The 13,478-nt window shown below is 38.7% G+C and overlaps 1 protein-coding gene across 1 annotated transcript in view; it reads right to left on the bottom strand.

Moving 5' to 3' along the window:
- Nucleotides 1–10,751: 10,751 nt before the first annotated feature.
- Nucleotides 10,752–13,478, bottom strand: part of LOC142469188 (uncharacterized) — a 71,170-nt gene continuing 68,443 nt past the window's right edge. Inside the window, exons 2-4 of the mRNA XM_075576150.1 lie at nt 11,904–11,981; nt 10,806–11,540; nt 10,752–10,759 (exon numbers count right to left, since the gene is read on the bottom strand). Of these exons, the coding sequence (XP_075432265.1) occupies nt 10,752–10,759; nt 10,806–11,540; nt 11,904–11,981 (821 nt within the window). The remainder of the gene's footprint in view (nt 10,760–10,805; nt 11,541–11,903; nt 11,982–13,478) is intronic.

Below are 13,478 nucleotides of genomic sequence, written 5' to 3'. Positions count from 1 at the left end.
TGACCATAGACTAGTCAATGGTGTCTCCAACATCCTTTATTGGAAGAAAGTAAAAATGTAATCTTGTATTTTCAATTTCATATTGGTTGACTCAGAAAATACAAAATACAGTGCATTCAACATCCACAAAAGACAACTGTATGCACAGAAATGTGCCACAAATGTTATCAGCAGCTACCTCTGATGAAGGTCAAATCCATGAAAAAAAGCATAGTGGTTACAGTACTTGGACAAAGCAGTGTGGTGTGTGAGGTACTGCTAATGCAGTATTAAATCAATGTTACATTTTGACCAGTGCTAAGGATATAAATTTAGGAACATTGAGTGGCAGTTTTTGCTTCCTATAAGTACAAACGTGCTTGGATTTATACTTTACAACCAAAAAACAAACAAAGATGCCCAAAGCTACTTCCAATGTGACAAAAATACAATACCTATACAGTTAGGTCCAGAAATATTTGGACACCTGCACAATTTTCATAATTTTGACTCTACGCCACCACAATGGATTTGAAATGAAACAGCCAAAATGCAATAGAAGTGCAGACTTTCAGCTTTAATTCAAGGTGTTGAACAAAAATATCATATGAAACATTTAGGAATTGGAACCATTTTCATACATAGTCCCCTTATTTCAGGGGCTCAAATGTAATTGGACAAATTAACACAATCATAAATAAAATGTTCATTTTTAATACTTTGTCGAGAATCCTTTGTAGGCAATGACTGCTTGAAGTCTGGAACGCATGGACATCACCAAACGTTGGGTTTCCTCCTTTGTGATGCTTTGCCAGGCCTTTACTGCAGCTGTCTTCAGTTGTTGTTTTTTCGTGAGTCTTTCTGCCTTAAGTTTTGTCTTCTGCAAGTGAAATGCATGCTCGATCGGGTTGAGATCAGGTGATTGACTCGGCCATTGCAGAATATTCCACTTATTTGCCTTAAAAAACTCCTCGGTTACTTTGGCAGTATGTTTTGGGTCATTGTCCATCTGTAAAGTGAAGCGCCGTCCAATCAACTTCGCTGATTTCAGCTGAATCTGAGCAGACAATATATTCTTATACACTTCAGAATTCATCCGGCTGATTCTGTCTTCTGTCACATCATCAATAAACACTAGTGACCCAGTGCCATTGTAAGCCATGCATGCCCATGCCATCACACTGCCTCCACCGTGTTTTACAGATGATGTGGCATGCTTCAGATCATGAGCCGTTCCAAGCCTTCTCCATACTTTTTTCTTCCCACCATTCTGGTAAAGGTTGATCTTAGTTTCATCTGTCCAAAGAATGCTGTTCCAGAACTTGGCTGTATTTTTTAGATATTGTTTGGCAAAGTCTAATATGTCCTTTCTATTCTTGAGGCTTATGAATTGTTTGCACCTTGTAGTGAACCCTCTGTATTTGCTCTCGTGAAGTCTTCTCTTTATGGTAGACTTGGATAATGATATGCCTACCTCCTGGAGAGTGTTCTTCACTTGGCTGGATGTTGTGAAGGGGATTTTCTTTACATTGGAAAGGATCCTACGATCATCCACCACTGTTGTCTTCCGTGGACGTACAGGCCTTTTTGTGTTGCAGAGCTCACCAGTGAGTTCTTTTTTTCTCAGAATGTACCAAACTGTTGATTTGGCCACTCCTAATGTTCCTGCTCTCTCTGATGGATTTTCTTTTTTTTTGCAGCCTAAGGATGCCCTGTTTCACTTGCATTGAGAGCTCCTTTGACCACATGTTGTGGGTTCACAGCAATAGCTTCCACATGCGAATGCCACACCTGGAATCAACTCCAGACCTTTTACCTGCTTAATTGATGATGAAATAACAAAGGAATAGCCCACACCTGTCCATGAAACAGCTTTTGAGTCAATTGTCCAATTACTTTTGGTCCCTTGAAAAAGAGGGGGTTACATATTAAATAGATGTAATTCCTAAACCCTTTCCAATTTGGATATGAATACCATCAAATTAAAGCTGATAGACTGCACTTACGCCCATATTAATTATTTAACTATAACTTGAATTTATTTTGATACACAGCCAAAAAAACAAAACTTGTATCAGTGTCCACTTATTTCCGGACCTAACTGTATATCTCTTGTAAAAGGGTCATTTAGTTTAACCCCTCTTAAGCCTGCTGCCACTTACAAGGCATGACCGTAGCAGGTCCTAACACACGTTTCTCAGAGCTTGTTGGGAATATGTGGATTTATACTTTAGCCTTATTTGGAAGCACCTCTATATCATTACTTGCAGTACTTTATTGCTGAAATCACATAATTATACTAATGCAAATACGTTATCATTGTTTGTGTTCTTTAAATTTACGATGCCAAAAGACTGGCAGCACCTAAGTGCCACTGGACTTCCAGCATCGTGACCATTTGAGCACTTCGGTAGCAATCACATGGCTGCGAGTGACGATCCAGTGATGGCCCCCACTCCCATCCCCCTAGGAACCCAATATGCCCCTAGAAAACTAGCAACAAAAAGATGATGTACTGGTATAGCACAAGTGCCCTTTGTGTGCTGGCAACAGAGCAGAACCAAATACGTCATAGGGGCTGCATAAAGGTTCAAATTTAGAGTAACACTAACGTGCATCTTTTTAGACTTAGCGTCTTTGTCACTAAATAAATGACCATTTAAATAGCCAGTGTTATACCTTTTCTATTGTAACGATATTGTAGATCGAGGATTGGATAATAAAGAGACTAAGGGCCTCATGCAGTAAGCGTTGATAAGGGAAATATGGCCATGTTATAGCCAAAATTGGGTTTGAGATTCAGTAAGCGCCGATAAGTGCTTCATATCGCCAGGTTTCGGAGCCGATAATTTGGTTATGGCCAGTCGCCTGCCGATAAGCCTGTTTTCGACACTGATCGCCACTTTTTTAAATCGGCTGGATTCAACAAAAAAAAACAGCTTATCGGGGCTGATCGGCACTACGAAATTGAGATGTTATGGCCGATTTCTCCCGCCAACTAAAGTTGGCAGTTTGGACGGGAGAACGATCGCTAAGGCTGCCGGAACGGCACTTAGAAAAAAAACATCTTCTGTACATCAATGGAAGTCAATGGAGCGGGGACGTATAACAGTATAGTACTGTTTACGTTTCATTGCTCACAATACAAGGGGGATTTGCATTACAGTGTGGGGGCATTCCCTGCATTGTGTCACAGCTGATGTGTCTTATTTGCATAACATTCGACTTTTACATGTTTGCAGCATTTGCGGGTCACATTACTCATCATGTGATGATGTGGCAAGGGAAAATACTATACTACACTCTTAAAGGAGAACCTCACATCATATCACACATTTTACTCAACTCAGCGACAATTATTTACATGATGTCACACATGTCACACATGTCACTCATACACAGTATATTCATCTTCCTTTACATTACACAATGCTTGTAATGTGACACGCATCTTTAAACGTTCATGTACATCTGTCTTCTCATGTTTACATATACTTTTGGGTCCTCCCTATTTTCATGACGTCACTTATTGGACGCTCAATCACATTGCATGTTTACATTGTAACCGTTGCATTACAAGCACTTCAACCTAACTTATACACACATGTACAGTAATTCATCATTGGGACACCTTGTAAACTCATTCTATACCAACTATCCTCCTTACACAAATGCATGCATATGCACACGACTATTCATTGTTGCCAACATGTCACAATAACATGGATAATTACACATGTTACACAAAACTTTTCCCACGTCAATCTCAGCCTTTTTGTCTCATTACATGACTGACTCTTGCGTTCACAAGTGTTACATGCATTGCACATGCAACTATTTATTTGCAAGCAATCTTTGTACAAAGCTTCACGTCACATCATTGCCAAATATCATCATTCCCTGCAGAATACACACAACAAATACTTAGAACAACAAGTGCACACAGCTTGCCACAGAAGTACTTTATTATGTTAATGTAACACCTTGCATTTTACTATGTCACCTGACATCATCACATACCTATTTAAAGGACGCACATTACCTGCTCATTCACAGCTACTCATTTCAAAATGTTGCGAATGTTTAGGAGACGCAGGAACATTCTTTTCTATGACATGCTTGATGATGAAGACAATCATATAGGGCAAGGGAGGGACTCACCGAGGGACAGTGACAGTGACGCGGATACGACAGGGACAGGGAGAGGGACAGGCCGAGGGACAGGTAGAGGGACAGGAGATCAGAGGAGAAGACAGAGGAGACAACTTGTGCCTCGTCCGCGTCTGTACAGGGAGAGAACCCTGTTAGATGGGATGAGTGAGGAGGAGATTGTAAGTCGCTATCGTTTGAGTTCAGCAGCAATCTTAGCTCTTTATGAGGAGATAAGGGGGGATTTAGATTTTTTCACAGCCAGAGGTCGTGCAGTCCCTGGGCTTGTTAAAATGCTGTGCTCATTACATTATCTTGCTTCCGCGTCATACCAGACAACTGTGGGCATAGTGGGCGGGGTCTCGCAATCTACATTCTCGCGGGCCTTGACCCAGTTTCTCTATGCACTCAATAGACGCGCTAGGAATTATATTCATTTTCCTACAGAGGCGACAGAGTGGCTGGAAGTCAGGACTGGCTTTTATAATATAGCAGGGATACCATGTGTGCTGGGTGCAATCGATTGCACACATGTTGCTTTGATTGCACCTAGTCAGAGTGAGCATGTGTACCGCAATCGGAAGCACTACCATTCACTCAATGTACAGGTGGTATGTGATGCCACGATGAGGATAATGCATGTGGTACCCAAGTTCCCTGGTTCCAGTCACGATTCCTCTATCCTGAGGAACTCTTCAGTCTTCCATGCGTTCGAAGAGGGACATTTTGAACCTGGTTGGCTGCTGGGTGAGTACATATTTACATGTTCTAACACAAAACACATGTTGATTTAGGAATGTTGGCATTGTACAATTTGATCACTAATGTCAGCTTATGTGTGCTCCATTCATTATAGGTGACTCAGGATACGGAATTAGGCCGTGGCTCTTGACTCCGGTGCTAAACCCTCAAACTGAAGCAGAGGACAGGTACAATGCAGCCCATATATCTACAAGATCTGTTATAGAGAGGACATTTGGCCTACTCAAGACCAGGTTTAGGTGTCTGGACAGAACTGGTGGGGCTCTTCTATACAAGCCTCAAAAAGTGTCTGATATTATCCTTGCCTGTTGCATTTTGCACAATGTTGCACTCAGGCACAATGTACAGTCAGACCTAGCTGAGGCTTTGGTAGACGAGCATCCCACCCATGTAGCTGCTGAAAATGAACAAACAGCCAGTGGTGGCCAGACACGACAGAATCTCATCAATTCATTTTTTTCTTGTAAGTACAAACTCATATGTTCCTAGTACTACTTTTATAGTTTAATTATGTTATATTAACAATAATGTTTCTTTATATAACCTTCTGTTAGGACACAGATGAATATGGGTTGCACACCTTTCTTTTCTCTGCTGTGTGCACAAAGGGATGTGGCACCGGTATGTTATTGTTGCACAGGTTATATAATCCCTCTTCAATTGTACTTTAGTTGTGTGTATGTGAATACAACTTGGGTAACAAAGCAATAATATTTTAGCATTGTGTTATTCCTTATGCTAAGACAAAACACATATTATGCCCATAATCATTCATGCTTCTAGTATGCTTACATACAATGTTATTGGTGCAGTGTAACATGTACATCCATATGATGTGTACACCAGGCTGATTTACATTTTGAATGTCATGAAATATACATGGTGTTGTACATTTAACACCAAATACACACTTTGCTGTGTTGTTTACGGTACTGAAGATGGCATGTCAATGTTTGCAATTTATATATTGTTCCTTTGCATTATAGGTATATCTCCAGTATGACTGATCATGGTATGTATATTTGCTGACATCTCTCATAAGATGTGGCTACCTCAATCTTCCTATAATTATTGGAACTAAAAACCCAACATATTGGTTTAAACACAAATGTTACATATATGTACTTTCTGTATCATGTATATGCATTTAGCTACTCTTGAGCTTTCATGTGCATTGTATTACAAAATGATTACTCACATTTCATCACATTTTATGTATGTTTCCTTATAATTTCCATTAATGTAATATAGAGGTGGTTGGAGAAAAGGGGATAACTGTACTTATTTGTTTACTTACGGGAGCACATTCATCACTAGCATAGACACACTTTTTAAGACAACTGTTTGTGTCTCTATCAATTGGTGTAGGATCCATGTATAACACCGACAAATGATAACACCAGCTTTATTATGGTAGCTTATATCATCATATTGACTATACTATGTATTTCTAAACGATTAATAAACACAGTAAACTATAGTTAGTTAGGTTAATGAAATATACACAGAAACGTACTTCATAACATGATGGTGATGTCATATTCAGAACATCATGCATTGGAGGGGACCATAACATCTGGCCACTAACATTATTTGCTACAGTCCCAAACCATTTTATCTACATACCCATGTAACAAGAGATTTTAAAAATAAATGGCTACTTGGTTGTAAGTGTCCTTTACATTGGGAGAAGGAGTGGCTCACTGAGTAAAGACACACACTGGCACTGATAGTTTGAAGCAGGGGAGTCTGGTTCAATTCCCGGTGTGGGCTCCTTGTGACCTTGGCCAAGTCACTTTATCTCCCTGTGCCTCATGCGGCAAAAAAACATTTGTACGTTCCACGGGCCAGGGACCTCAGGCTGAAACATGTGTCTGTAAATCGCTGCGTACAACTAGCAGCCCTATACATGAACATGCTCATATTATTATTATTATTGTTACATAGTTTCGACAGTCATACGTTCCATTACATATTAGAATACACAAATGTGTTAGCAGAGTGGGAATGGTTGTTATATATAAAACACACCATGTCATAAAATGTTAGTAGTCATTAAAGAACACTCAATAAAAATTCATGAGGCACTCTTTTGCAACATCATTATGTTAATTAAGTGCTTATGCAATATAGGCATAAGGGTATCACATTTTTAATTGTTTGTTAATAAGCGCTGCAAGCAATATAAAATTAGTTCCATATGTAGTATAGTAGTCGGTGGCTCCTCCTCACAATCATCTCATATAAAGGTAGACTCTTCTGAAATCATACATTGATCCGATTGTATCTTCCCCGACATCTCTGAAATACAGCAAACACATGATGGTCAAAGATGGCACCTTACTAGATATGCATCCGTGACAACGCGTTACGCAGCTCTATATGATTGTGTAGATACACACGTCACTCACTTATATGTTAGAAGTAAAACTGTTCATCAGTATGTAATGTTTCTTTAAATTTGTAGCAGGCATAACTATGTATAAGAAGTGAACGTTGCCTGTATACTGAAAGATGTGCGCGCACATCTTTGTGTGCGCACGCACTTCACGCTTGGCTCCACTAACTGTTAGCGCATGCGCAAAACAAAGCGTACGTTGTGCGTTCAATACATGTTGAAAATACCAGTAAACATAACATCTTTATTTCAAATACAATGAAGACGAAACTACATTCGTTCTAAACGAGTACATCTGTATTCTTTTTAAACAGACGTGTTTGAACAGAAAGCACGGCCGATAACACAATGCGCAAATGCAATACGTGTGACGTCATGTTAAGCCAGCGTGAAACGCACGCTAACACTCCTCCCACTCAATTAACATTCGGCTAACGCCCAGGGTACGCCTACAAACACTGAGCCGCACGCATCACACACTGCAGTTACCGTTACTATAACAAAACATGACAGCCAATAGGCTTTGAGGCGCGCACGTCGCTTGGGGGCGGGACTTACATCACTAATCCTTTTTAAGGACGCCTTGGCCCATGACAAGGGTCCCACGTCATACGTGGTGGACCCGGTTTTCAATGTTGTAGATGTTGCATGATAACAAAACAGGTATGTGTTAGAGTAATGGTAAAATGTTGCTAATATGTTTAAAGGGATAGGAAAGTACGTATATTTATTCCGTCAGCAATGTGTACTACTCTTTCAGGTCCTACTATATTGTATTAGGAAACAATTTGTTTGTGATCGCTACATGTTATGCAGTCTGCAATGTTACGCTGTATCCACGCATTGAAAGTGAAAATGGTGGTTACAAAAAAAAAAAAAATTAAACGCAGAGTCAACGCATAACGATTGTTATATTTACCATTCTTCTAGAATTAACTCTTCGCCTGGCTGCAACTGGTCGCTCCAGAAATGCAAGCCATTTTCATCCACGCTTAACCCAACCGCTGAATCCAGTATGGCACATATCTCCTCCAGGATGCGCTCATAGGAATCGCCACTGCTTTCTTCAAATAATTGGTCGGGAGGTAGGTTCATTTCTTCCGGTTCCCATTCCAATGCAATTTCAGCTGAAAGGCTTGGTACATAATCATAGTACTTTTGTTCTTGTACAATGTGGGTTTCAGGAATGGAGGCTGCAGATATTGCAGCACGTATCGATTCAAACGGATCAGTAGTAGCGGATACATTGCTATTGCCATTAGGAATAAATATGCCTTTCACGACAATATAAGTGCCGTCTTTCAGGATAAATTGTTTTTCCGGGGCAATCTTCCAGAAACCATAGGTGTGTTGTAGCTTATCCTGGTCACGTTCAAAAAAGTCATTACTTGATAAAGTGAATCTTATTGAGGAATTAAAATTCCGTGCATGCTTACGGTCTTGGTAATAAGGATATTTTGCTCGAATGAAATCATCGATTTGGCGTGTGCTTGCTTTCTGTCCGCGACTGTTCAAGATGGCTTCACAGATCATGTACTTATACCCTAAAAGGGGATTAATATTGTTAACGAATTCATCAGCCATGTCTGAGTAGCACAAAAGCTGTGTGCAGGTCTGTGTTATTTGCTCATCAAAATGAATGTGCTGAATGGCTAACAAACTCCTGTTTTTCCTTGTCAAGGTCAACAAAAGTAACTACTTTGACTCCTTATTTCAAACGCCAATTGGATTTGTTTGTCTAATTGGGTTAACAGTTGTGGTTCGTGATATGGGACTGTGGGAGAAACATTTCTCCTTCTTTTATCTCGTTTGTGAAAAACATCCCTAGACTGTGAATGCGTTCACATAGTGTTTTTTTGAAAACTAACAAAGACCAGTGTGTGAAAATATTTCTTAGCCAGGCATATCAGTAAAAACACACCTGCAAAAAGAAATGTTTTTTCCCCGCTTACATTTCTGTGTGTATGTGAAAGTCTGGTTAACTCCCTGTCTGCATGAGTTTAAATACGTGTGTATATATATATATATATATATATATATATATATATATATATATATATATATATATATATATATATATAAATATATCTCTTATAAAAATATATATATATTTATATATAATATTTTATTTTTTTTTATATTGCAGGAGTACACACAACATTGATGGCATTAAGTATACCTTGTATGAAACCTATTTAAATGGTGAGAAACATGATTGAATGAAGTAATAAACATTTGTTTAAGCACAATACTGTTAGAGTCTCATACTTAGGATATTTCTCAAACATTAGGCCTGTATTATTAAAATAGTGTGCTTTCACAAGGAAGCATGAAGTGTATTAGTTTGTGTATACCAGTTTATATAGTACTATATATATATATATATATATATATATATATATATATATATATATACACACACATATATACATATATATATACACATATATACATATATATATACACATATATACATATATATATACACATATATACATATATATATACACATATATACATATATATATACACATATACACATATATACATATATATATACACATATATACATATATATATACACATATATACATATATATATACACATATATACATATATATATACACATATATACATATATATATATACACACTCACACACTCACACTCACACTCACTCAGTGTGTGTGTGTGTGTGTGTGTGTGTGTGTGTGTGTGTATATATTATTATACATTCTGAGATGTTATAGAAACGAACACACAACTGATTAAAGGACAAAATTACAATGGCCAAGCAAGGCAAAGGTAAGTAATAATTTACACATAATCCTGCTGTACACGTACAAGAAAGATGTTTGCACTTACTTAGGTGTTTTAATAATTGCATGTGACTAATATGCATATGCAATTCTTACATCAATTAACACACCCAAATGCAATGTTTTGCTGCAAAGTCAATGGCAGCTTCTCTAAACTTAGCAACTGGCTCCTGGTGGACCATTACTGAACAGACGATTAAAACATAAATATTTATAACACTATTCATTAATTAGGAGTGTTAACATTTCCAAAACTTCACGTGTACAAGAACATACTTGAAAGTTTGGAAACAACACAGTCTTCAGCATACATACAATAGTAATTAGATAATCTGAAGTCAACAAAACAAGGCCAAAGACATATTTTCTGAATTATAACATTTATTTTTTTTGTTCCTTTTGCGAGCGAGTAACAGGCCTGCTTGTTGTCTCTTGAATTTTCCTTTTTCTTTTGCCACCAACTTTAGGCACAACAGAGCCACTTTGAGTGGCCTCTGGCACTTCACGGGCAGGGCTTGTGGCCAGTGACTGTTCACCTACGGGGCTTGTGGCCAGTGACTCACCTACAGGGCTTGTGGCCAGTGACTCACCTACAGGGCTTTTGGGCAGTGATTCACCTACAGGGCTTTTGGGCAGCGATTCACCTACAGGGCTTTTGGGCAGCGATTCACCTACAGGGCTTTTGGGCAGCGACTCACCTACAGGGCTTTTGGGCAGCGATTCACCTACAGGGCTTTTGGGCAGCGACTCACCTACAGGGCTTTTGGGTAGTGACTGTTCACGGACAGGGCTTGTGCCCAGTGACACATGTGAGCAAGTTGGTAGACACTGCACAAGTGATGGTTGGTCTGTTTCATGTGTGTCTTGTTTTGTTTTTGTCGCCTCCTTTGTAGGTGTCTGCTGCTGAATTTGTACAGATGGCAGCGGTAGGATGTCATCAGGAACCTGCACAGCAATGTCTGCTACTTGACCGGTAACATTTGGGCCTGGTGAATGAATATCAGATGAATGTGGTGAAAACTGACCTGCATGAACAGATCCTGGCTGGGAGGTGTTGAATTGTGGTACATTAGTCATTCTCCAGTAATTAGCTTGTGTTTGCTGAACAACTAATGCTTCGAATGAGGTGTTGATTTTTTGCAACTGTTTAGGCACTTCAATGAAGACTCTGTGGAGATGTGCCAATTGTGATACTGTTTCTTCCTGCAGTCCAATCATCCTTTCCAGCACTGTCATCATGTCTGAATGGCGACGATTTTCTGCGTCCACTATTTTTCCCTCTGAAGCTACAATTGCATCGTATGTGGAAGTTGATGGACGATTTGGCGGTACAACAGTTTCTATTGGCACCTCTTCATGGTCACATGATTGTATTTCAGTCTCTTCTGTGGCGTCATCCTCATCATACTCATCATCCTCATCACCATGATGTTCTAAAAAGAAATGTACACATTATTAAATGGCATGTTAATGTATGCTGTGTTACTATGTAATTGTACTGTGTCCTAAGTAACACCTAACATGTTAGCATACGTTTTATAACCTCATTAAAAACTACCTTGACTTACGAATAATGTTTGGACTCAGTATGAAATATGAATGAATGAAAAGTTGCTCTAAACTCAGAAGTCCTACATGATAATTAACATCACTAACACAATACATGTTGCCTTACACTTAATTTTCACTGACACTAAGTAATCCTATTTAAAGAAGATGTGCAAAACAAATAATGCACATGACAACATAACATATAGAAGAGCACATATTATATGGCCAGCAAATGATACACTCACCTTCTAGTAGTGTTGAGCTGGCTGACCCAGGTGAAGACACTTGTTCCATCTCAGGTGACACATGTCCTCCAGGGGCAACTATATATAACAATAACATAAGTTTTACATTTACATGTGTAAATATTGAACAAACACTTATTGTATGTTCTGTATTTATGATTAACTAACAACATCAGTTCCTTAACCGAAAATGTGTGTGAAAGTGAACATAAATAGTTGTAATAACACTGTACATGCCTGTGTACTTAGAATTTTTGAGTTCCCTAACATACAACATACTATGTTTCTGCAGTAATGCGTGAGGATAAATAGATTAAATGAGTACATAAAAATCATATGTTGTGTAGTGATATCAGTATCATAATGTACATAACTATCATGAGATGACCATTCACAATGGTTATCATGAAGGTGGTCATATTGCAAAAAGTGTTGTTTTTGGTAGAGGATATGTGTGGTACATTAATCGAAGATGTGGCACACCTGAATGTGGCTGTGACTCAACAAGACAACACATGCAGTGTGTGATAATGTGTCTTTGATAGTAGTTCAACTATAGATATGAGTGAACTAATGTGTGACGTACGGTTTGATAAGTAATGAGTTGTTGGGGCATTTAGTAGCTAGAGTTAAGCTTTCAAATGAGTGTGATTAACTTCAGTTGTGCTATTCAGGTTGTAAGAAAGGTATTCCCTTCCCCAAAAAGCCTAATCAGCCACACCTTTCAATGACTTGAAACAGGTGCAAATGGTGTGAACTAAGTTGACCGTGAAATGAGGCTGTAATTAGTGTGTGTGCTGAACCCCACCCCCTCTGTTGAAGTGTATGCTGTGATGAGATATTAATTGCAGCTGCTTTAACACAATGGTAGATGAGCTAAGTAGTCATCTGCAGTGTTTAAGTTATGAAAACAATGACATAACATATGATACGTGTGCCTCATTATGCTGTCTGTATATGACATAAAGCAAAAATGGACCTTTTCATAAGCAACTATAGATGTGTTAGTGCCAGTGATGTTTGTAGGCCGTTACATGCAATTTCTTTGATGCATGCTTAAAATAGGCAGTAATGTCATGTTTGTCGGAGTAAAATCAATAAAATACACAATAATATGATACATATTTCTGTTCTGTACCTGTAGCTACTAATAATTTCTCATGAACATGTGTTACACATGTGTACTACCCTGTTGTTCCCCATCTTCGCCCACCATCAATTGCTTCCACTGCAGCTATGCATTTTGGGAATTCACATGTAAATGAGCACGCAATGGCACGTGCTATATTAGTTACTGCTTTTAGTAGGACTACTACATATATGTCTATTTTGAGATATATATATACAGAATCAGACATATACATATATAGATGCAGGTATGCTTATATTGTGAAGACAGTATAAAAAGCAGTGTAAATATGCAAAATAACTGTAAGCAACGACACGCCTAGTACAGTAATATTTATCACCTGCTGGAAATTGTGACGGATAAATTCCAATGTCACGTTCACCAGCCAAGCCTTCCACGACGACGGTAAGTAATTTTGGCCGAAGCAGCTCCTCCAATGGAGTCAA

Source organism: Ascaphus truei, chromosome 18 (genome assembly GCF_040206685.1).
Source record: "Ascaphus truei isolate aAscTru1 chromosome 18, aAscTru1.hap1, whole genome shotgun sequence".
Lineage (NCBI taxonomy): Eukaryota > Metazoa > Chordata > Amphibia > Anura > Ascaphidae > Ascaphus > Ascaphus truei.
This window is presented reverse-complemented; position numbering and strand designations above follow the sequence as displayed.